The sequence below is a fragment of the Lycorma delicatula genome, chromosome 9 (assembly GCF_047948215.1).
Source record: "Lycorma delicatula isolate Av1 chromosome 9, ASM4794821v1, whole genome shotgun sequence".
In the NCBI taxonomy this organism is placed as follows: domain Eukaryota; kingdom Metazoa; phylum Arthropoda; class Insecta; order Hemiptera; family Fulgoridae; genus Lycorma; species Lycorma delicatula.
This window is the reverse complement of record NC_134463.1, coordinates 59,386,855-59,411,149: the sequence shown is the minus strand read 5'-3', so window position 1 is coordinate 59,411,149 and position 24,295 is coordinate 59,386,855. Positions and strand designations below refer to the sequence as shown.

At 26.4% G+C, this 24,295-nt stretch overlaps 1 protein-coding gene across 3 annotated transcripts in view; it reads right to left on the bottom strand.

Annotated features, from left to right (window-relative positions):
* Nucleotides 1-24,295, bottom strand: part of CenG1A (Centaurin gamma 1A) — a 332,755-nt gene that overhangs the window by 24,221 nt on the left and 284,239 nt on the right. For 2 of the 3 annotated variants that reach the window (XM_075375073.1, XM_075375075.1), the window contains 5 exons: nt 11,987-12,128; nt 7,661-7,795; nt 3,653-3,840; nt 2,225-2,433; nt 570-780 (listed from right to left, as the gene is read on the bottom strand). In XM_075375073.1, coding sequence (XP_075231188.1) covers nt 570-780; nt 2,225-2,433; nt 3,653-3,840; nt 7,661-7,795; nt 11,987-12,128 — 885 coding nt within the window. The remainder of the gene's footprint in view (nt 1-569; nt 781-2,224; nt 2,434-3,652; nt 3,841-7,660; nt 7,796-11,986; nt 12,129-24,295) is intronic. The other variant, XM_075375074.1, reaches the window with a different exon arrangement.

Here is a 24,295-nt window from a genome sequence, read left to right as displayed (position 1 = left end):
TAATAAATAAGATGAACACTGGAAACTACAAGGAGTTGAAGAACACTTGGGACGAAATGGATGGAAACAGTGATGGTAAAAGGGACATGTCACTAGATGAGGATGACAATTAATAGAATATTTTATGTTTAATATAACAGATGCAATATAATTCAAAAAATAGTTTTAGTCCTCTAGAGATTCTAACATGAAACACCACAAAAAAAACATATCTTTAAAAATACATTAGCTCATTTATTAAAATAATTTGTATAAAATTAAAATTAAACAGTTATAATTTCTCAAACATATATAAAAGCTACGCAATGTCCAACTTTAATTAATCACAGGCTATTACCGAATGAGTATAACCCTATATTTGTATTTATTTCACAAAAAAAGAACTAACAAAAATTTTCTACGAATATTTTATGTACATAAAAAAATAATACTTTTAAGTTACAGACAGTTCAATAAATTCAAAAACAGACATATATTTACATTAAACACATGTTGTTGTTATTACATCAATACTAATCCAGTGAAAGTAGTAATCATTATACCATAAATAAATAAATTACAATACTCACATGCAAACTAGGATGATATGTAAGCCTTCCATCATCACATAATGTCACATATTTCTTTTTCCATTCTTTATTTAAAGCTTTACTGCTACGTTTATATAGGTATCCTTGTTTAAGTGGTATTGCTCTCCCACTACCCAATTCGCAACCATTTCTTAGTTTATCATCACCTTTTTTTGATGGTGTAAATAAATTTGATCTTCTTCTGGTTTTCCTTGAAAAAAGGAAAATGATAAAATTAAATTAAGAAAAAATTTGTATTTTTAAAAAAAAATTAAAATTTTGCTTTCTTTAGGAATCATGAAATTATCACTTACCTTGTCAATGTTAAAAAACAGTTGATTTTATTAAAAAAATAAATGTGATAAAATTAAAAATGAACAAACAAGAATTTAAATTTTACATAACTACAAAAATGACCTGAATTATACCTATTTTTTATATTGTTAAAATGATAAAAACACTGCATTCCTAGTCAGTCAATTAATTAGAAATAGTTTTATTCAAGTGGTACTTCTGTTCTTTCAATTCCCAAACCAATAATACTTAAAAGGACCTCAAGATCCTACAGAATTTTTATTTGAAAATATTCTTTTATTAATCAACTACTGTAATGCTTAATTTCTATTCAAAATGTAAAAGTTCTTCCAAATTTACAAAACTCAGAATGGGGATGGATTGTTGGACTGGCTTCTTGCTACATTTGGCTTCCTGTCGCAGTAGAATTTTCCTACCACTGTACTATTTGTAGTGAAAATTATTTCAAACACCCCAGATACACAACTGCACTTCTGTGTTTTTTTTGACAACGAGGATGTTTATTACCACAAGGAAAGTAATTAATATTCTTTGTAGAACAAAAGATTCTTACTCTTCTTATTAACTGCACTAAGCTTATTGACAAGGTTCATGGAAAGTGAGTACTATGAAACTTGTTCTATTGCAATCTTTGTGCAATATACTGAAAACGTGTTTTTCACTGAGGACTGTAATATTTCAAAAAGCTTTTATCCAAATTATTAATAAAGTAAAATCCTCTTTCTGAAGCTGAAATAAAATTAACTGATTGTGAGCACTAGATAATATTTTTGAGTCAGATGGAAAGCCTTACTTATACAATCACTTCACAGTTTAATATAATAGAAAACATGAGATTGGCAAAATAAGTATAAATGTCACAATCCTTTGCTGCTAATAAGAAATTCGATATGGTATATTCTAAATCAGAGCAAATAAAAGAATCCTTGCGATTATTCAAAACAATTTAAATTGTAAACTGCTAACAATAAAAAAAATAAACTTCTTTTTCCCCTTTTTTTAGGTTCAATCTCCAGCTAAATTTGGTTTAGTTGATGTAGTTCAGAGGAAAGTTATACACCAATATTGTGAAACTGCTTCTGAAAACAACATCTGGGAGAACTGGAGTTAAACTCCAATACACTGCAATAAGTTTTCAAATGTTTAGTTATACATAATCCAAAGAGATAATTAACTTTTATCCTAAAAAAACACATGCCAAAACTGGGAAGAAAATTTTGTTTATGGTTTTTATAACTTTATAAGATTTGAAATTTTAAACTAATCCATTTTATGAATATTAAAGACTACTGTATTTCTTCAATTATTCATCTTGTACTATTAAAAACTTTTAAACTTACCTAGTGGTAGTTGGTGTTGAACTCGGTGTTGGTAGATCTTTGGGTGGTGGTGCTAGGTTATCTGATGGTCCTAGTGTTGATGGAGGTATTTTAGCAACATTATTATTATCCAATATATTGTTTTCTATAACTGGTTTATGTAATTGATGAGTTGATGATGATAAATTATGATTATGTACAAGTTGTCTGTTCAAACCTAAAGATGATTCCTATAACAAAAAAAAAAAAAAACAAACAAATGAAAAAATAATAAAATATAAAATTATTATCTAAAACTTAAATTTCTATCTAATCAAATTTTTCTAACTTTTTACCTAATCAAAATTTTATGACCTACTTCCTGTTTTCATTATTTCCTATTCATTTTAATCTTTTTCTTACATCAAACATAGCTAAATTATCAGGCATTATATAGGTTATCAATCTTTAAAAATTGTTAAGTAAATAAAAATCACTTCCTAACTTAATCTTCAATAACTTTTGTTACAGATAACATCTTTTAAAAAATTATGATATAGAAAAATGTAAAAATATACCTCAAATATATTATAAAAATACTCAAAAGTCAAAACTACACCTTATCCTGCACAACACAATGTGTTATTTTAATATAAAATTTTCACATTGAACATAAGAAAAAAAGTTAAAACAGACACATTTAGAGTATAAAAATGACCGCTGTAACCAAGCAAAATCTAATTTATAGTTTAGAATGAAAAAACAGTCATGTATCATCTATTTTAGATGTTTTACAGGTGCAAAACTTTTAGGCATTCATGAATGGAGATGAATAATTCTTAGCTAGAGATGATAGGTATGAAAATGGATACCTATATTTAATGTATGAGAATGCTTTATTTTTCAAAGAAAAGATTATAGATTCGGAAGAAAAATATGTAAACATTATGACGGAACTATAAAAAAATAATTTTTTGGTTGTAAAAAATGAAGTTATTTAAAAAAACAAAAAAAAATGTATATATATATATATATATATATATATATATATATATATATATATATATTATATCAATCAGTTTTTCCAGCTTGCTGCCAAATCTGTATGTGTATGTATTAGGCAAATGCAATTATTGCTACTGGCTTGCCAGGTCTGCAGCTGCAAATGTAAGTGTAAATGTACTAGTAAGCATGTTGTCCTGAACAGACTCAGGTTGACCATTCCTGAGATGTGTGGTTAATTGAAATCCAACCACCAAAGGACACGGTATCCACAGTCTAGTATTCAAATTCATATAAAAGCAACTGCCTTTACAAGGACTCATACCTTAGAACTCTCAACTTTGAAAATCATCTGATTTTGTGATGACGAGTTTAGCCAGTAGATTAACTAAAGCGAGCTAAAAAATATATAATGAATTAAAAAAAAAATACTACAGTTAATCATATAACACTAGATATAACTAATACCTTATGAGAAATAGTATGTGCATGGCTAGGTGATTGAGGTGTTGGTAATGTAAGTGGTGGAGATGGAGCAGGATGCATCCCTCTTGTAGGTGCTAATGGATTACTTGGAGTTGACGGTCTTGAATTAGTTGGTGTTGTTAAACAGGTGGTAGATGCTGATAACCTCTGCTGAACTATTTTCTGGCAAGCTGGAATGCAAGTTAATAAAATACACATTCAGATAACAACATGTAAATAATTATACTCCTCAACAATTATGTTAATGTCATATATTATTTATAAAAAAAAAAAAATTACTAAGATGTAGAGTCTATGAAAGAGTTTAAGAACAACTTTTTACTAAAGAAGGAAAGGTGATAGAATATAAATTGCCATTGTTTGATTACACTTAAATACTATGAAGCCTTAAATAATATATTACAACATCCTCTTGCAAATCATAATGTACTTGTCAAGTGCTGGAAAGTTTCTTCATTCCAGGAGAGTAGAACTTGTCAAGTGCTTAGAAGTTTCTTGATCCCAGAGAGTAGAAACCTTTGGTTGCATATTGAATCAACTCTGAGCAGGCATAAATTATCTTTTCTTATTTATATTGAATTTCTTTCCTGTAAAAAATCTTTGAAGAGGTGATAATCCAATAAATGAGAAAATAGAAACAAAAGGAAACAAAAATAAGACTGAGAAACATGGCTTGTCTTGGTTTTGGAATGGATTCTAAGGTTTATTCCAGGAATTCATTTAAAAATTGTACTACAATTATGGATAGTTGTTCTTTTTTGTACAAGAGAATCAAGAAAAAATATCCTGTAAAAAATCTTTGAAGAGGTGATAATCCAATAAATGAGAAAATAGAAACAAAAGGAAACAAAAATAAGACTGAGAAACATGGCTTGTCTTGGTTTTGGAATGGATTCTAAGGTTTATTCCAGGAATTCATTTAAAAATTGTACTACAATTATGGATAGTTGTTCTTTTTTGTACAAGAGAATCAAGAAAAAATATTTAAAAAAACTGCTTTCATTGTCTTTCTTTCTGAACATTGAAACTGGATTTCTGCCATTACTGATAAAGATCAATTTTAATGTTGCCACTGTAATATTATTTTATTTCTCCGGCAAGTCAATATTCTATTATCACTTCATCATAGTTTACACAAATATAATTTTTTTTCCATTCTCGTCATATTACTGCTAAGGTTAAGTGATAATTTATCATTATGGTCACTCTACAAACATCTATACTGTCCAAATCAGAGATTCATTTATCAGAGATTTTTTGTATGATAAGGATAACTCATCAATCCACTCTGAACATTTAATTTAATTTTAAACTAAGTTTCTTATGGAATGGGCATCAGCTCTTTTTATTTCCCTATTAGTCCTCTCAGCAGATTATTATATTTTTTTAACAAAGATGACATTTGATCTCAGAGATCTACAAACTTAAAAATTAATTTCATAAAAAATATCAATCACAGGAAAACATATATGATTTGGTGCTAACTAATTCAAAAAGGACTAGAAAAGAGATAAAAATAAACCAACATTCATTAACAAGATTCTTAATCCGCTGTTCAAAAAGCTGTTTACTTTTCTAAGTATTATTATTACAGGGCAAACTCAAAAAGCTTCCAAGGCCATGATAAGAACTCACTAAATACAATAGATGAAAATAAGACTAGTCTAGAAAGTGGCAAGGTAAGACCACAAACAAAACCTCATGAAGTTATCGTAAAATATTGAAAAATAAATCAAGATTAATAAATCTTTTTCAAAATCCAAAAACGTTAACTGAATGAGTATCCAATATATTTTGAAGTAATCAACTTCATAAACTGCTTTTGTTCTTGAAAAAGGTTTACTAATTTTAAAAACGCAAATAATTTTAGATTAACATAGAATCATTATTAAGCAACAATACTGAATAAAAGTACAACCTGTAATGTTATCAATAAATTAATAAAAATGTTGACCAATCCCAGTGTTATTTTTTAATTCCCCAGATTATATTATACATACATGCACACGCGCGCGCGCGCGCACACACACACACACACACACACACACACACACACACACACACACACACACACACACACACACACACCAGAGGATATATTAATCTGTTAAAAGATGATCTCCTGAATATTTATATTTATCTTACGTAATGAGGTTCGAGTTTAAATACACATAAAGAAACATGAGTTTTATAAATCTTTACAATTATTTTTTATCATTTTAATTAGATCAACCTGAAATTTTATTAAACTTAATATATTTGTGACCTTATTTAATGTGTTTAACTATGTTACGGCGACCTAAGAAAGAGTAATTTAGTAAAACTTTAATTTATATATTTTTTGGTTTAACACTTTAATCTAGAAAATCTAGTTATATTATTTTTTAAATAGAAGTAGGCAAAAAACAAATAAGAAATTAAGTAAAATTATTTGGGAAAAAATTATTTTTAATTTTAAAATTAGGAAAGGAATTACATTACACATCCAATAAATGAAAAGAAAATTTAATAGAATTGCTGCTATTTTTTTATTTATTATTATTTTTTATATAATTCGAACAAATACTGAAAAATTTAGATAGAATACAAACACTTTTCTAAATAAAAATATTATAAACATTCGTTTTACAGAATGTTTACTTTTTTCTAAATTGTTCGCAATAATTTAATTCTTTTAGAATTTACAATACATTATGTACAAAGTGAACTGATAAAAGCATTATTAAGTTAACTAATAACGTTGAAAATATATATTACATAACACTCCCACCATGAAACTAATGTCAACATAAATGACAGATTAAATGTCATAATACAAACATGGTAATGTTCTGATTACACTTGAACGGCTGCAAACCACTAATTCAATCAACTCTAGTGTATTTACACTATTTACAGTCAGTAGTAAAATTAATTTATTACTATTATAAAATAAATAATACCCTTAATATTTCACAAGCAATAGAAAACAAGTGAAAAAAGACAACTGACCTAAACCAATTGGCTTAGGTCAGTTTTACAAAAGAAAAAGAATGACCAATTTATGTAGAAGGCAAATATAGTGTATAAATTAAAAATTAGACAGCTATTCAAGCTGTATATCTAAATTTTTATTTCCAGAACAATGTATACAGCAGATTTCCAGTAAATTAATTAAACAAATAAAACAACTTAATAATATGAGAAAATCTGTGAAGTCTCTATTCAGTTTAGTTATCTGTCATCTATTCCTATAAAGAAAGACTACATTTATATACGTGAAATAATTTTTCCAATAATGTAAACTGTAATAATTAGGTATGAATGGATTAAACTTCATAAAATACATACAAAAGTTAAAATCCTTATTTTATTATTCCGAATTTTTCTTTATAATTCCTATGACATGTTTTAATTTTTATAATTGGAGATTCTTAGATGCAATGCTTTTGAAATTTTTAAACATATTTTAACTAATTTTACTTCATTAGAATAAATAATAAAATTAATTCCCCAAAAATTGCAGATAAAAATTCTATTATAAGTAAATACAATAATATTTAAGAAAATCAATTTTAATTCAAAATTATACAAAAAAAAAAAAAAAATAATAATTTAATGATATAATTTTTAAGTAAATAATATCACTAAAAACCTGGAAATTAATCCACCAGGAAAATTTAAAATGTTTTTTAATGAAAGTTTATATTTCAATAACAAAAATAATTAATTATAATAATAATAATTACAAGTCTTGGATAAGATGATAAGGTAAAGAGTATCTAATATAATCTGATTGTTCCTTTACAGCCAGGAACATCCTGGAAAATTGAAGGATGTTAGGATGCAAAGTAAGAAAAAATGCTAACACCCAAACCAATTTCAGTAGATCGCCAAATTTAAATAATGTTGAGAGTAAATTCTATACATTCAGCTGGAATTTATTACTGGATAATGACAATAATAATTGCCGCCATTTATTATACAAAAAAATTCAAATCTACTACGTACCATCTTGAAAAACTCTTTCAACATTAAGTCCATATGTGGCACAAGTCTCATAATACGAACACCTTTTTAAATCAGTCGCTAATTTACGAGCTCTTGAATCATCAATAACTCTTGGATTATTTTCACTAATGGCATCTAAAAAAAAAATTTATATACATTAGAAAATTTAAATAAAAGTATATTATTATTATTTTCTATATTTAAAAATTGTGTTAATATTAATAAAAATGAATGAATTATAGTAACCGTAATAAAATTTATCTTTTTTTCAGATTATTTTTAATTTTTATAATTGTAATCTTAAACATTATAGTAGTACTCGCATAGTTTAGCATGAGTACTTAACAGTGGATGTATACATAAAACATCTCACAATCAAACTTCTTGAATGCATACATAATTTTCTTGCATTGGTTTATAATAAAAAAAATAGATATAATTGATATGAAAATGAAAATATAGCAAATTAAAATTATACCAAAATGTGCTGCCCACAGTGATTAGAACATTATGTTCCTGATGTCAATATATCTTTAGCATCAAATCTCCTATTCTTTACCTGTAAACTTCTTTTATTATCAGTTTCTCTTAAACTGTAGTAAGGTTTAGTTAATATACTTTTACACATAAACTCCAGGGAACTTATATGTAACAAAGCTGAGATCCATTAAATAATATGAATACAAATGAAATTATTAAATAAATAGTTTCATTAAATTAAGAAAATTTAATTCACCTTTAAAACCTCACTTGGGGTGAGGTTTTAAAAAAAACAATAAATAATAACAATTTGTGGTAGTGTCTTGGCCTTTCATTTGAAGGTCCCGGGTTTGAATCACAGGCATGCATGGCATTTTCTCATCCTACAAAAATTTCATTCATCTCATCCTAAGCAATACCTAACGGTGGTATCGGAGGTTAAAAAAAATAAATAAATAAAAATAGTTTGATAAAAAAACTGAAAAATTGATATTATATCTATTTTTTAAAAGTATTCTAAGAAATACGCCCAATTGGTACTTCAAACATTAGGCTTATTTTGCAATTAGCAAATAATAAACAAAGGCTGCTCTCCTTCTAACGGATCATACCATTAAATGCAATAAATGAATGTTGTCTTGGACGTAGAACATGTACAGTTGAACTCACAGAGCCAAATATGGAAAAGAAAGAGATAAAAAATAAAGAAGAAGGGTACGTATGAAAAGGACAATCTAAACATTGAGAGTTTAGTATAAGACAAACAACCCCGAAGAAGAAATTTCAAACCCTCCAGGTAGTAAGAGAATCACCACGATTCATTTCATTCATTCAATTTTTTTACAATTTAAACTTAAAAAAAACTCCACACATACAGATATTAGTTAGAGAAAAATTTATTATTTCTTTCGTATTTTTAATTTCATTTCAGTTAATATGTTACATTATTCACAGAAAACTGAAAATAAAGCACTTCAAATATAATGTAGAATTTTTAACATAAATTTCAAACTATCTGTAATCTTTGTAAAATGAAATAAATGATTTCTTTATAAATACTACGTTAGTATAAAAATAAAAAAAAGTACATTATAATCTAGTTTACACGTATTAAAATGCAAAACTGTCTTTTTCATTCTATTATGAATTTCATCATGGTACTATACAGAATGTCCATAAATTTTCACTAAAACGTTTTACTATGTATTGTAATTTAGCAATACAACATAATTTATTTCACAGCATATAAATAACTAAATGTTATTGATCTGCTGGCAACTGTATATTATCACTGCAGTTATAAGTCATCCAGCATGACAATCACTGTTGCCAGGAGGCTTTATTTGACATACACTTTCTACTCAATCAAAAAATAAACCAACACAAAATTCTACTTTTATCTTGAAATTAAAATAATTTAATTTGAAGATAACTAATAGAACTTTGTGTTGGTTTATTATTTTTTTTAACTTTAACTGTAGTTTTGACAGTACTATTATGCAATTGTCATATCACGGCTTAGTAAACACTTTACTGGTATAAATTCTAATTGCCATAATAAATGATACCATTATGCTGAATGTAACTTTTAATGATTAATTATAAATTACTTTATATCACAGAATAAAATACACGTAATGTTTGCATGCTAAACATATGTTACTTTATAGCTTCAAAAAAAGTATTGTAGGAACAAAAATATAATAACAAAAGAATTATATAAATATGTAATTCTAAATTCAATCATGTTCTGCTGTTTTTATATGTATTCGCATTTAAAAATGTAAAAACATATTCAAAAAAAAAGAAAGCTTTCAGTTCAATTTTTCAGTTTTAAATATGGTATCAAAAATTGTCTATAAAAGAAAAATGTTAGAAACCCTCCCCAGTAAAAACTCTTGAAAAGTACTTTTTATCATTTTTTATTTTTATGAGCTGCGATATGTTTATAGGTACTAGAAAATAGGCAGGCTTGTGGCCCGCCAAGAAAATGCATTCTTTACGTTTCATTTCATATGATTTTGTTTAATTATTTTACCAACTGTAACTTAATAACGTTCATGAATTTATATACTAACAACAATAAAAACTTTTACACAAAAAGCTTAAAAATTCTGAACATTTTTAGCTGTTTCTTAAGTTGTAATTTTTTAATACTGCTCTAACTCCAATTTTTTCCTTTTTTATCCCCAAAACACAAATATAATTTTAGATAAATCTTTCATATAAAGAAGTATAAAGTATTTGAATGAATGAATCGTTCGTGCACTATGCACAACTGCCCAGTGCACCACGTGTTCCGCTCTGCACCAATAGCAGCTAGAATAAACATGTGAGCACACACATCAAACAAACAAACAAACTCACATGCACCATCCTTTTTTTTCTTGGGAAAGAAATACATTCAAAGTCAAAATGTTAATAATCAAAATATGAACAACTCCCCATTACCCAAAAATTAAAATAATATGAAACTTTTTTTTCAATAATGTTAAATTACTGTAATAACGATGTGAAAAGGTTTTTTTTCTGTAGTATAAGGAAATTTTACTTCATGATAGAATTTGAGAATACTTTTAAATATTTAACAAAAATTGACAAGTTTTTAGTATATTAAATGGTTTTTATTTAATTAAATAAAAACTAATTAAACTGAACTAACTAATTATTACCAATGATCTGCTTAAGATAGGAATTTAGTCCACACAAGCTGTTTGCTACACTGCTCAGTAATATACTAAAGAAAAGTTTTAGTTAAAGTTAAACTTTGTTAATAACTAATAAAGAGTAATAGTAAATACAGCTTCAATCAATAAGAAACTTCAATTTAAACTACAAATCTGATGAGATCATCATTATCAGAACAAGTTATTAGCTACAAAAAAGTCATTTTAATATGAAAAAAAATCATGAGCAAATGACTGTTTTTTTTGAAAAGATTGCTTAAATCTGTTGACTCTAATCAGCCTGTTTGAGTTGAACTTTAATTTAAATATAATAGAAAGAAGACTATAAAAAAGATTAGATTATGTAAAGGAAGACCTAAAAAAGAGAACAGAGATGAATAAAGTTTTCAAGGAAGAATAATGGGAAAACTGAGTTTAATATAAAGTCCATAATCTGAAGCAAGAACAAAAAACAACTGGGTGCAGGGAGAGGATGATGCATCCTTTCCAGGTATCAACTTGATCAATAATAAACTCAATAGATACTAGAAAGTAAATTTAATACTTAATTCTGTTCTACAGAGTAAGTGGTCTGTCTATAGTTTTTGTATTGTTTAACACCAAATTAATGAAATTTCATTTAACGTAAAAGAAATACAACACAACAAAGAAATTATTAGTATCTTTTTTAATTATGTCAATAACTGAATATTTTTTAACTAAACTTTAAAGTTTACGGATCAACATTTTATAATTTAACCACAATAAATAAAGAAAATTACCACTGATGGAGGACGTTATGTTTCTATACTGATATCAGCCTAAAGGTATAAAAATAAATAAAAATGCTTTTTATTGATACTAACAATTACTACTTTTGGGTAGTGAACGATTGATCCAAGGTTATTGCTCAAGGCTTTGGCCTTGAGATATGAATTAAATCCACAAATATAGGATACAGTTCCCATGTCATTTAATTGCATGTATTAATTTACATCACCTTGCTAAATTAGTAAATATTTCAACACATTAACATGTTGCTCAATTTAAGTAGCAACATTTAATAAAATACTTTAAAAAAATATTACAAACGTTTCATCCTACAAAAAAAATAAAAAACTAGATGGGATATAAACACTAAATCAAAATGTAATACAAATAATAATTACAGTAGTATTACCTTGTGTTCCAACTAATATCAATGGTATTTCAGCAGAATTGCGATAATGAGCCATTTTTGTATAATAACTATAAATCGCATTAAAACTTGCTTCGTTCTCCAGGCTGAAAACGAATATCACAGCATCCACCCATGAAGTAAACTGAAAAAAAAAACATAAAATCAATTTTTTTTATAATCTCGATGGAAGACATTTTGACAAATACAAAAAAAATTTTCAATTCCATTTAAATTAATTTAGTAGCACCCATAGTACAAGAGTAAACTATATCCCTTAAAATAATTTTACAATAGCTGGAACATCTCAATAAGCAACAATCAGAAAATTAGGGAACTATAGATAAAATGATGAGTCAAATTTAAATTCATTATATTAATTCCCACAGATCACCAAACCTAAATGATATTGTTACAGTTTTATCACATAGAATCAGCATTAATATTATTATTAGCAATAAATAATAATGGTGCTTGCTACCGCAACAACCAATCATACCTGAAAACACTGCATCAATATAAAATCAATTAACCAGAAGAGGTAATAATAAAAAATTTAATAACAAAAAAAAATTACTTATTCATATTCACAAATGAAAATGTACTGTTATTTAATTATAGTAAATCTCACCATTCGGTCAGTAGATGACAGTAATGGTCAAAGGTAGTGTGGTAGTTTGATTATTAGTGTGGGTTTGATTACTGCTTTGATAAAGACATTTTTACATTAACTGACATTGTTTGTCTTGTTTAATTTATTATATTTTTTAAAAATAAAAAACTATTTTAACAAAGAGAATGTTTCATCTTTAGTCCTTGTTTGTTTGAATGAGTACTTATCACGTTTAAAACTTGTACTACAATTAGAACAAATATTAATATTAATAATTATATAAAGTTATAATAATTAAACTATAAAAAAAAAAATAAAATTTGGATAAAGTAAGATGCTTATATAGATTCATTCATTTAACTCAAGTCTAATCAGAAAATTTATATCAGTTTGGAAGTGCTTTAAATCCTCAAATTATTACATGTTATAAAATAATAATATATTGACATGTTTTCATATTTTTACTTGAATTTCATGTATTTTATGTTTTCTCCCCTTTCAATTATGACCTCAAAAATGAATTTATTTTTATATTATATTGTTGAACAATGAAAGGGAAAGAGAAGTGGGACTTGGCTTAACTGTGTGCATAACTGCAAAATAACCAACAACATGTTTAATGGTGTCTACTTTAGATACCAGTTTTCAAGTGAAACTAAATGAATTTATTTTCTTCTTATAATAGTTGTACAAATAATGATAAACAACGATTATTATTCAAGACAAATGAAAGAAAAAAATTACCATATAAAGAGCATGTTACATTCATACCACATACCCTAGTCAATAACAAAAATTAACAAAAAATTATCTTTTATAAATACAATACATATTAATTCCAATTACCAATGTATATATGATAATAAATTACTTCCGTTTTTACTATATAATTTTTTTTATTTTTATAACATCAGAACACAACTATACTAACATGAAAATAAATATATTCAGGTAAATAACTATTCTTCATTTTTTAATACTGTACAACATTACAACTTTTAATTGAATGAACATAAAAATAAAATTTTGGGTTAAAAATATTAAAATTCTCTTTTGTAAGGCACAGAGGTTTTAGCAATTCAATAATTCGAAAATTATTATTATTCTCTTATTTTCAAACATCATCACCCCCCAAACACCTATTAAATGTATAAAACAATAAAATTTCAAAAAATATACATAAATTGAATAGAGAATATATTTTTAGATTAATATTAACAGAAAGAATTTTACATATTAAAGTTAATTTAAAATAAATTTTATAACTACTCGTTAAACATACTATTCCATAGTTCAGTTTTGAATTTTAAAGAAGGTAAAATAGTAATTTAAGAATTGCAGGAAAAATGATTAAATATTAATTATGCACATTCCCATCTAATGTAAAATATTATATCTTAGGATTCCCTCAAAAAATCAGAATGGGCTTTCAAGATACAAAGGTAGACTGTCAAATCGGTATTTAGTATCCATATAAAAAACCAGAATTTTCTACATCTCTTTTAACATGTTGTCAAATATTTTTCATTAATAGTTTCTAAGTAGTTATTTTTATTAAAGTCATTGGTGCTTATGTATAATAATGGGGCCACTACAGTTGGAAGTATATATGTAATAGATGTGTAAATTTATGATGGCCGTTGGTATCAGTTAGAAATAAAGTAGAAATACAAAACTAGAAATTGGATTATTTATTCAAATTTCCGGTGGCCAAAATTGGGCAATACTTGTTAATATTTCTTGAAATACATTGTTGGATGTATGGTTTTGGTGCCACATAAACTCAGAAAAATACGACTCTACGACTCTACTGGCAGTGCCTCTATGTTTTTTATTTCTCCATTTCAAAGAACTCCTTTCCACATTTCGTGTGTATACTCCTACTTCAGAATCAATAAAATTATAGTTGTGATTGACAGTGAAGTGCTGGTAACCATGCTTCATGCTTCTCCAGTTCATTTGTCCTATATGCTCTCCATGAGTCAGAATACAGAGTTGTACTATATTCAACATGTTTTAGGACTTTATTCAAAACAGTACTGAAGGATCTGTCAGGAACCTTGACTATAAAACATTCACCCGTCTCCTGACAAATTCTCTCCCAAAACCCAGTGTTGGGAATACTCGTCCAACCTGATTTTTTCGTCAATTAAATAGAGTTTCATCTATTTCAACTATTCTACTACCTGGACCTCCTACTTTTCCAGGCTGATTTATTAATTGTGAAATGCATACCTCACGAAGGTAGTTGTTCCAGTCTGCACATGTATGACTACTCATGTCTGGCTCACGTGAACACCATTTGTAAGAACTAATTTCATATGTCAGGTGTAAATAAAATGGGACTCCATTCAGAAAACTTATTTTGCTGCCTTTCATCCAATTACCTGTGCAGATATCTATTTTACTGCGGCAACTTCTCTTGTTGCATTGCCAAATGACTACTTCACTAAAATACAGTCATATCATGTTCTTTGGCACAGTTTTGTTCCTTCGAAAGAATACCATTTTCCTGCAAAAATCTAACAGCTTTCTCTTCACAATGTGGGAGATCCCAAATTCTAAGCACACACATTTTACTTATAAATTCACCGTTAACTTCAATAAATATTTTTAATTTATCGTCTTACTGATAACAAGTAGAACACAGTTACTTAACTCACCACCAGTCACGCTGGTTATAACCTCCTAACGATGGTGGCGCCGTCATAATACACAAGTACCAAGTCGTTTTATATATATATTATCCTTATGTATTTCTCTTAATATTACTTAATGTATACAACAGTCTCTCTTGATCCATCTAGGCAATATTAGGCAGCTTCATTTTTATTCATGGAGTAGCACATCTAAATATTCATGATGTGATTAGTATACTTATTATTACTGATCAGAATAAAATATTTATTTCTTTAATTATAGAAAATAAACAAAACAAAACAGGTGGCTATATAAAATCTCAAACTGATGACAGAGGTGTATATAAGATAAACCTAATTACTTTTCACAATCCAACAAAATGGATTGGTGTTCTACATAAACAATAATAGCAAAAGAGATCACAATTAAAACTGAAGTTATAATTCACAGTAAGTAATATTAGTATTTATATAAGTAATTGATATAAGTATTTATTACATTAAGAATGGTTATATTTACACTAAGAACCAGATATGGTAAATATGTGAAATACAAAAAAAGATATTAATTAAGAGGTTCAAATATTTTAAGGGAAGTTCAAATTATTTAATTGGACAAATGATAAAATTTTAATAATTCACCCTCTCTCACAAATTTTATACAAAAAACAATAATAGTTAATAAAAAAAAAATAAAGAAATAAAAAAATAAAGAAATCAGTAACTCAACATTATTTCATAAGAGTTATTCAGAAAATAGGATAATCTAATTATTACAAATGAAATACGAATTACGTACATTTTACTATATTTTTCATCTTTTTTTGGCTTTTGAAATAGTCACAATAAAACCTAGCTCCAACTTGTTGGCATATAAGCACAAGCAAATCAACATGGCCTATATATCCAAAATCCAATTCCAGCGTTATGTATCGCAACCATAAACATAGATCACATTTTATTTAGGTCAACAGGATAAAAAAACTTTCAGCCTCAATCACGATTAGAATTTACAGATCTGTCGTATATAATACTAAGAAAAAATAAAAGAAAATGTTTTTTGGCTGGCTAGTAAAATAAAATTAACCTATTTTTTAACATTTTCCCATATCAAATTTCACTAGTCTATATTCTACTTTAGATTATTCACATTTTTATTATAAATTTCATTTTCTTTTATGATTTTCCTATTACCCACGTTTCATTATTGTAGAGAATATATATTTATGAATATTGCAATTCTTACAAAAAATAATAGTCACTTATCCTTAAAAAATAACAATATCCACCTATATCAAACCAAAGAACAGAAATGTTTTGTCTAATTAATCATGATACTTTGGTCTATGAAAAAAAACCTTATTATGTTTCCAATGCCGTTTTTATTAAAATATCAAACCATTTAAAAAAAATTTTCTCAATTTATTTAAAATAATAAAAAATCCTGAATTTTCTGTATTTCCATTCAATATGTGTTCAAAAAATTTTCATTAACTTCTTTTGAATTGTGATTTATTTTGTGGTGGCAGAATTTTTTATATTTAGTATCATAATATTATTTCAGTGTTTATAATTTAAATAATTAATTAGTTAAAGTCTTCAATTACATAGACTTTTTAGTTAATATATATTTTTATTTTGTAATTAATTATGTATTTTATGATGCTCCTCCAATCGAGGTTTTACCATGTCAATTTCTGGGCAATTACCCAGTCATTTCCTTTTTTTTAAACTGTGACAAAGTGCATCAATCCCTTTCCTGGTGTGTTCTATGTAATATATTATGTATTACATACTTGTATGTATACATACACATAAAAAAATTATTTATTCATGTTATATACTGTACAGATATTTTTTAAAAATACACTTCCTAATTAGATTTATATTTGACATTAGTAAACTTTTTTTACTAACTTTTCAAAGTTAGTAAAGAAGTTAGTTTAAAGAAAAGTATAATATTACTTTTGGTCACATGGTGTGATTGGGGGTAAAAGTGAATTTTCTTAACGTTTTAAGGTATGAGGAGTATGAAAATACCATTCACTTAATGTAATTTCCTTATACATGCACACACACATATATATGCCTAAGGAAAAAATTTGTGGCTCAAAGTTTTCTGAATGAAAATTTCCCCTTGCTTGTTCCAATTTGCTTTTGACGTCTGCATTATTTCATCCATCCTTTGTAATATTGTTATCTAAGTAGTAAACTTCTATCAATTGTGGTATATTTTGTTCCCCTATGTTAATATTTAATTCTCATTATCCCCTTTTGTGTCTCATTTCATTACCTTTGTTTTACAGTTATTTATTTTATACTGATCTCTCCTAGGAATAAATCCATGTTTTTCTCTTCCTTTTAACTCTTATCCACTTTCTGCTTAAAGAACATCATCAGTGAAACATTTTAATTTTTTTCCATGTACAATTTTTCTACTCAGAATTGTTGTTAATATTCCTTCTGCATTCCTTTTTGTTTAGATAAGAGTTGAAAAGGTTTGGGAGCAGTAATATCCTTTCTCATTACTATCTGAATCAGAGTGTGTTTTTCTTTATTTAATATTTTTTTAAATACTCTTGATTCTTGTACAGAATGTATAAAAATCTTCTTTACCTATACTTCAATTCAATTTTCTATAAAATTTTTAACACTTTCTTCTATTTAATCTTATTAAATGCTTTCTCTAGACCTATGAATACCATGTAAGTGGCATTATTATTCCTCTTAACCCTGCGTTCTAAGATTAGTATCAAGGACAGAATCACTTCCCTTGTATCTATGTTCTTTCTGAAATTGAACTGGTCATCTACAGCACCCATCCACCAAAATAAAACCTACATATTCTGCAAATACTTTCTCAGTAAATACTTTACCTACAATTTTTAAATTTATGATAAAATTAGATTAAAATACGTGACACAATATCTTTAATTATCTTTAATAATCTCCACTTTTTAGCATTAGGTACCCGAAACAGTACATTTTAGGTAAATATAAGAAAATAAATTGAGTGTAGGTGAAATTTTAGGGAGTGTGACAAATGATATTGATGAAAACTAAAAACAGCTGTTACTAACTAATGACAAAAAAGAGGGAGTTAAATGTCTTGTCTCAACATGTGGGCGTTCCCACGTAGTACCTAAACCAATAGATTGATTTTGTTGCGTTTTCTAAACTGAGGTAGATTTTATTATAAAATTTCTTAGCTAAGTTTCATTATATTTTATTAAGCAATTCAGTTAACCACTTGAATCTATCATACTAAATTTTCTTTAGAATGAATACATTAAAATAATACTGTAAAAGTGAAATTACACCCATTTTTGTTACTATATTATGGGTAATTTTTTGGTAATTTATAAAATGAGAATATTGCAAACAAAGCACCATTTATATAAATTATTGTTGAACATAAATAATATAATTTCTCAGCAATCTTCTTTATTTATCAAATTAATTTTACTTGGATATTATATATTTTAAGTTTGATTACATTAAACAAGACAAATTGCTGTAGAGCACCTGTTACTTTTTACCTAAAAAAGTAAAACCTGATTAAGAGATGTTTACAATACATAATTTTAGTTTGTTTTAGGCTGAAAAACCTAACTTGAGGTTTGCCAATAACTTGAGATTAACTAATGATATTACTTTATTGTATTAGAAAAATTACAATTACACTGTTTGTGTTGTGTTACAAAAATGCAGACAATGATGGCAGATATGGCTGAAAAATGACACAAAACAGGTCTTAAAGTAAACACAATAAAGAAAATGGCTATGATAATAATTGAACTGAAAAATTAAAATATATTTAAACAATAATGCTGCAGAATGTATAAATGAATAAAAGTATTTAGGAAAGCAGATACATTCAGGTATTTTTGGTACCTCAGTGAAGGATAAAAGCCGCTTGAAAAGATATTGGACATTGGATCTGTATTTTAAAGGAGACATCTGCCACTGGAAATGAAGAAAACGTTTTAGGTATCTTGCCTACCTTAACTTACAGACTGTAGACTTAGTTTTAACTAATAAAGGCAAGCTAATAAATTAAGTGTACACCCATAGAAAGAAGTATGCTGAAGAGAAAAGAGTATGGACAAGAAAAAACAAAAATATAGCTGGACTGAACTTGTTTGTCAATCAGAAAAAAACTAGAGCAAAAACATAATGAAGTCTGTATAATGGGGAAAAACAGAAATCACTTAAAAACAAGATAGACAGATAATATTTAGAGATTTACTGCAAATTTGGCCAAGTTTAGCAAAAAAGGGATAAGAATAGAAAATGTTTAAAGATATCTTTGCCCAACAATAGTACATCACAGAATAATAATAGTAATTTAGAATTAGTTAAATAATTTTACCATTTTTATTCAGATTTGTTAAAAACTTGATCTCAGTTCATTTGGAATGAAGTTTTAAAAATGTTAATTTTAATTCACTGAACCATGTAAAAAACAATTAAAAATTATTAATGATTAATTTTCAAATTATGAGGAAAATGACTTTCCAAAAGACCTTTCAAATCTAATTTAAGCTCCTTCTGAGGAATTACCATGGTATAGACACTCACTGGTAATTCCACTGAAGAAGGAACAACATAATTATCTCAAAGAAGTTTTTTGAGAGGATGTTTCCATACAATTCTTTTAAAAATTTTTTCAAGATAAACTAATAACTGCTTAAAGAATACAATAATTGAGCAAATAATTAATAATAGTGTAAATTAAATATAAATTAGCTACCTCTTGAAATTGTATACTTAATTTGGGACATAATTAGCAAAAATCAACAATTCAATGGTAAAGGATATGGTGGTCAACCACCTATGTCTTTCCCATTAACGTACCAAATAAAACTCATTAAATTAAACTATAAGAGATTTTCTGGATATATACCATGCATTTATTACATTTTTCTTGATTTAGAGTCAATAGATAGCTATGTCCCTTGTTTTTGTAATGGATGTACTTGTACTTAGTTACATTAATTGATCACCAGACCTAAACGTGTTGCTAATTGGAACACAACTAAAGAATGTTGGTTAAGGCAGTACTGAGGAGCTATTAGTGATAACACATAGTCTGGCCTCAAATTAACAATTTCCTGCCCAAGAAGGCTTAAGTTAGTATCGATTCATTTGTGTTACTCTGAAACACTGAAGAATTATAGATTGTAATACTTCGGTGACATTCACCAAATAACTGCCATAATTCAACCACTGAAATACCTTAATTGTTTTTTAATTCTCTATCTTTTTACAGACACACACACACACACACACACACACACACACACACACACACACACACACACACACACACACACACACATACACACACATGCATACATATATATATATATATAAAATAAGAGCTAATTAATGAATAAAATATAAAGATAAATCTCTTGAAATGTTTCAATTATAAATATTTATAAAGTTAAATATTTTTATTAAGTAATAATTGTATTATAGTTTATCAAATTACACATTAGGTACAGATATATATATAAATATATATATGTAATATACTGAAAATAGATATAAAGTGATTGGTGCATGAAAGAAACGTGGTTGGATACTAGTGGGAATTGAAATCAGTTTATCTGCTCTGACACTGCAAAGTTGATTTGAGTTTAGATAAATGAATCCCAAATGTATTAGTTTCCAGTTCATAAATCAATCAAACTGTTAACACAAATTCACATCATAACAAAGTTTACAAATTTAATAAGAAAAATTTGATAATAGAGAGAGATATTCCAAAAAAATAATGATTTTTTTTTTTCTTATTTCAACTAATATTAATATTTAACTTCATTTTTTTTTTAAATCATGGACCCATGGATATATATTTTTGAAGAACGATTTTCTTAAATCTTTTTCCATACTAGTTCTCTACTAGAAACTGAGCTGAAAGTGGCTAACTATTGTCTAGTTTTATTTTATAGATTACTATGTACAATATTACAATATTAAAGTATCATTAAATAATATTATACATTAATATCTTATAATTTATACTTTGTTTTGGTATATATTTAACTATTATATACTGTATAGTGTTTATTACAGTAAAACAATGTAATCATTAAAATATTATTTATGTTCTACATGTAATTTGTATATATAAAATAATGTTTAATAATTAATTTTTTAATTTTATATTGTACCATGTTGTCTAAAAGTCATTTATCCCAATAAGAAAACTGTTCAAAAATATTTTTTTTATTATTACATGCTCAATATACATGTTTTCAGTACGTCATTCATCTATCAACCCACACACATTTGTATCGGCATTAAACCAGTAAATTACTTAAAGCTTTCCTCCAATTATATGAACTGCATCTTCAATTAGAAATTTGAAACTTTCTAGGTTATTTGGATTTGAAAGAAATACTATGTCTGGTGGTTTTCAGAATGAAAAATCACATGAAATCATTAATGGAGAAATGGGAAATCTCACATGAAATTCATAATGGATAGCTGCGGTACTATCCTTATTACTTCTCTACAAACACCAAAAACTCATTCTTTATTCGGTGTACTTACACACCAATATTTTCTATAGTAATATAAATGTAAGATGAATACAGACTAAATAGCAATTATATCAGCTGATTATTACTTCCAGCTACAAAACCAAAATTTTTCACTGTAATAGAGCGTTATAAAATTTAAATTTGCAAAAAAGATTAACTGATTTTTAGCCCACCGTGAAAATAATTTTTTTTATTTTTGTTGGTACATAATACATAATAATGAGCACATCATTATAAGATAAATTATAAATATAAAAAGAAATTATAAGAAAAAACACAGATGTAATTAAAGCAGATATTAATTATTTAAATACAAGAACCTGAAATAATGTTAAAGTAAATACATTAAAAATTATTTCTGCACATGTTGAATGGGAAACAGAAAATCACGGATTTTTTCATTACTACTTTTTATAAGTACTATCTAAAAATTTGTTGAAAGAGTAATATTTTTTCCCTAAAAGAAAATCTTTTAATTGTATTTAAAAAAAAATTAAAATACAAGTTTTTCAACTGGTTTGATAATTTATTAAAAATGATACTGGAAGTGTAATAAAGCCCTTTCTTGTAAATCTAAGTATTGAGTTGAGTTATATGAAAATATTATTTATGTTTCTAATTTAGTAAGGATGGATATTATTTTGTAAGAATAAATATTTTTTTTAAAAATAGTCCAACCAACAGAAAACTGTTAAATCATTACAGTAATCTGTAGAACTAATTACTGTAGTTAGTAGTATTAATCATTTTAAAAAAAAACTTTTAAAAAACTTAAACAGTAAGCAACTCAACTACATGTTTTAATTTCATCAGTAATTTTCTTCAGAAGATATATACTTAACTAAATCTAAAAGAAGATTACAGCAACAAAACTTTTTTTTTAATATAAATTAACATTTCACAAGAAATTTTTAGTGGAAATATAACATAAAAATTCATCTTATCCAGAATTACATTGGAATAATTATTATTAAACGATGGGGCAGTGCCACTTATTGTACCATAGATCTAAAAATACCATTAACATAATAGTTTACAATTCAATTAAATAAAATTCTTCTAAAATTTACTTTGATTTGAAGCATAGTACTGTCACATCTTAACCCATATTTTTATTTATTTATTTTAGTATTATATCACACACTCTTTACAAGTATTTAAATTAGGCAGATGAGCTAAATGAATTGATAGGTGAAAAAAAATCTGATGTGGACACCACATTACTTCCTTGTATACCTATTAAATTACATATAAACATTTTTTTTTTTAAATACAAAGTATAAAACATTTTATTTCATAACTTGTGATATTTTTTTCATTTTTTTATTGTTATTATTGAATTATTATTTATTGTAATTTTTTTTTAGCAATCAGAGGTTAATAATTAATCAACCTATTTAAATTAAAAAAAAAGGAGATGAAGTAGAATTTGAACCAAATCTTACCCTTGTAAGATCCAAATATTTCATTAATAAAATTTTTTTTGGCTATAACTCTGGAACCAATGAAAAATAAGTACCAATTATGATATATCGTTGAAAAGCTATCAATGAGGGCTTATTACTGCAGTTAAGAAAAAGTCCAAAATCCCAAAAATTGGATTTTGAGCTTTTTTGGAGACTTTTGGTTCAGTCGATTGCAACCAAAAGGAGAGACGCACAGCGGAGACGTTACAGCGGCTCTAAATCCAAAATTTCAACTTTCTATGGCTAATTGTTTTTGAGTTATGCGAGATACATACGTACATATGTACGTACAGACATCATGCCGAAACTAGTCAAATTGGATTAAAGTATGGTCAAAATGAATATTTCTGTTGAAATCTGAAAACCAAAATTTTTCACAGTAAAGAAATTCTACTTCCTTTACTTCGTACAAGGAAGTAAAAGTGACTGACCCTTTTTGAGAACAAAACCCAAGGCTATTTAAACTGAACTGCTAATCAATATAATCACTAACCTGTTAACTATAACTTAACCGTTAGGTAAACCAGTGTCTTCAAAAAAATAATTAAAGATATACCAAGTCATACGAATAAATTTCTACCACAGCTGATCCTACAGCCGATATCTCTTTCTTAATCAAAATAAAAACAATAATAAAGTATAGAAAAAAATGATTAATGAAATATGAGCAAATTGACAATTTAAAAAATGGATATCATGCAAATAGCATCAAAACTTGGAGAAAGGTGAACACATGAAGTATTGTACACTTTGTATTTTACAATTAAATCAATTCTATTGACTGTAATATAGTACAAAATCTATCTTTTACATATCTAAATCATAGATTCTTCATCAATATAATTTTAAAAACCTATATAGCATAGTAAAGTAAAAAAATCTCAGAAAAATAATTGTGTGAAATTAAATTCCTAATAAATGTTTATTTATAATTATTCAAATATAAACAAATAAAAATACCAATTTATTAGTAAATACCTATTTATCTTTTTCCTACTTCTTTTTTCATAATGATCTGACAAAGATAAATAATAATTTTT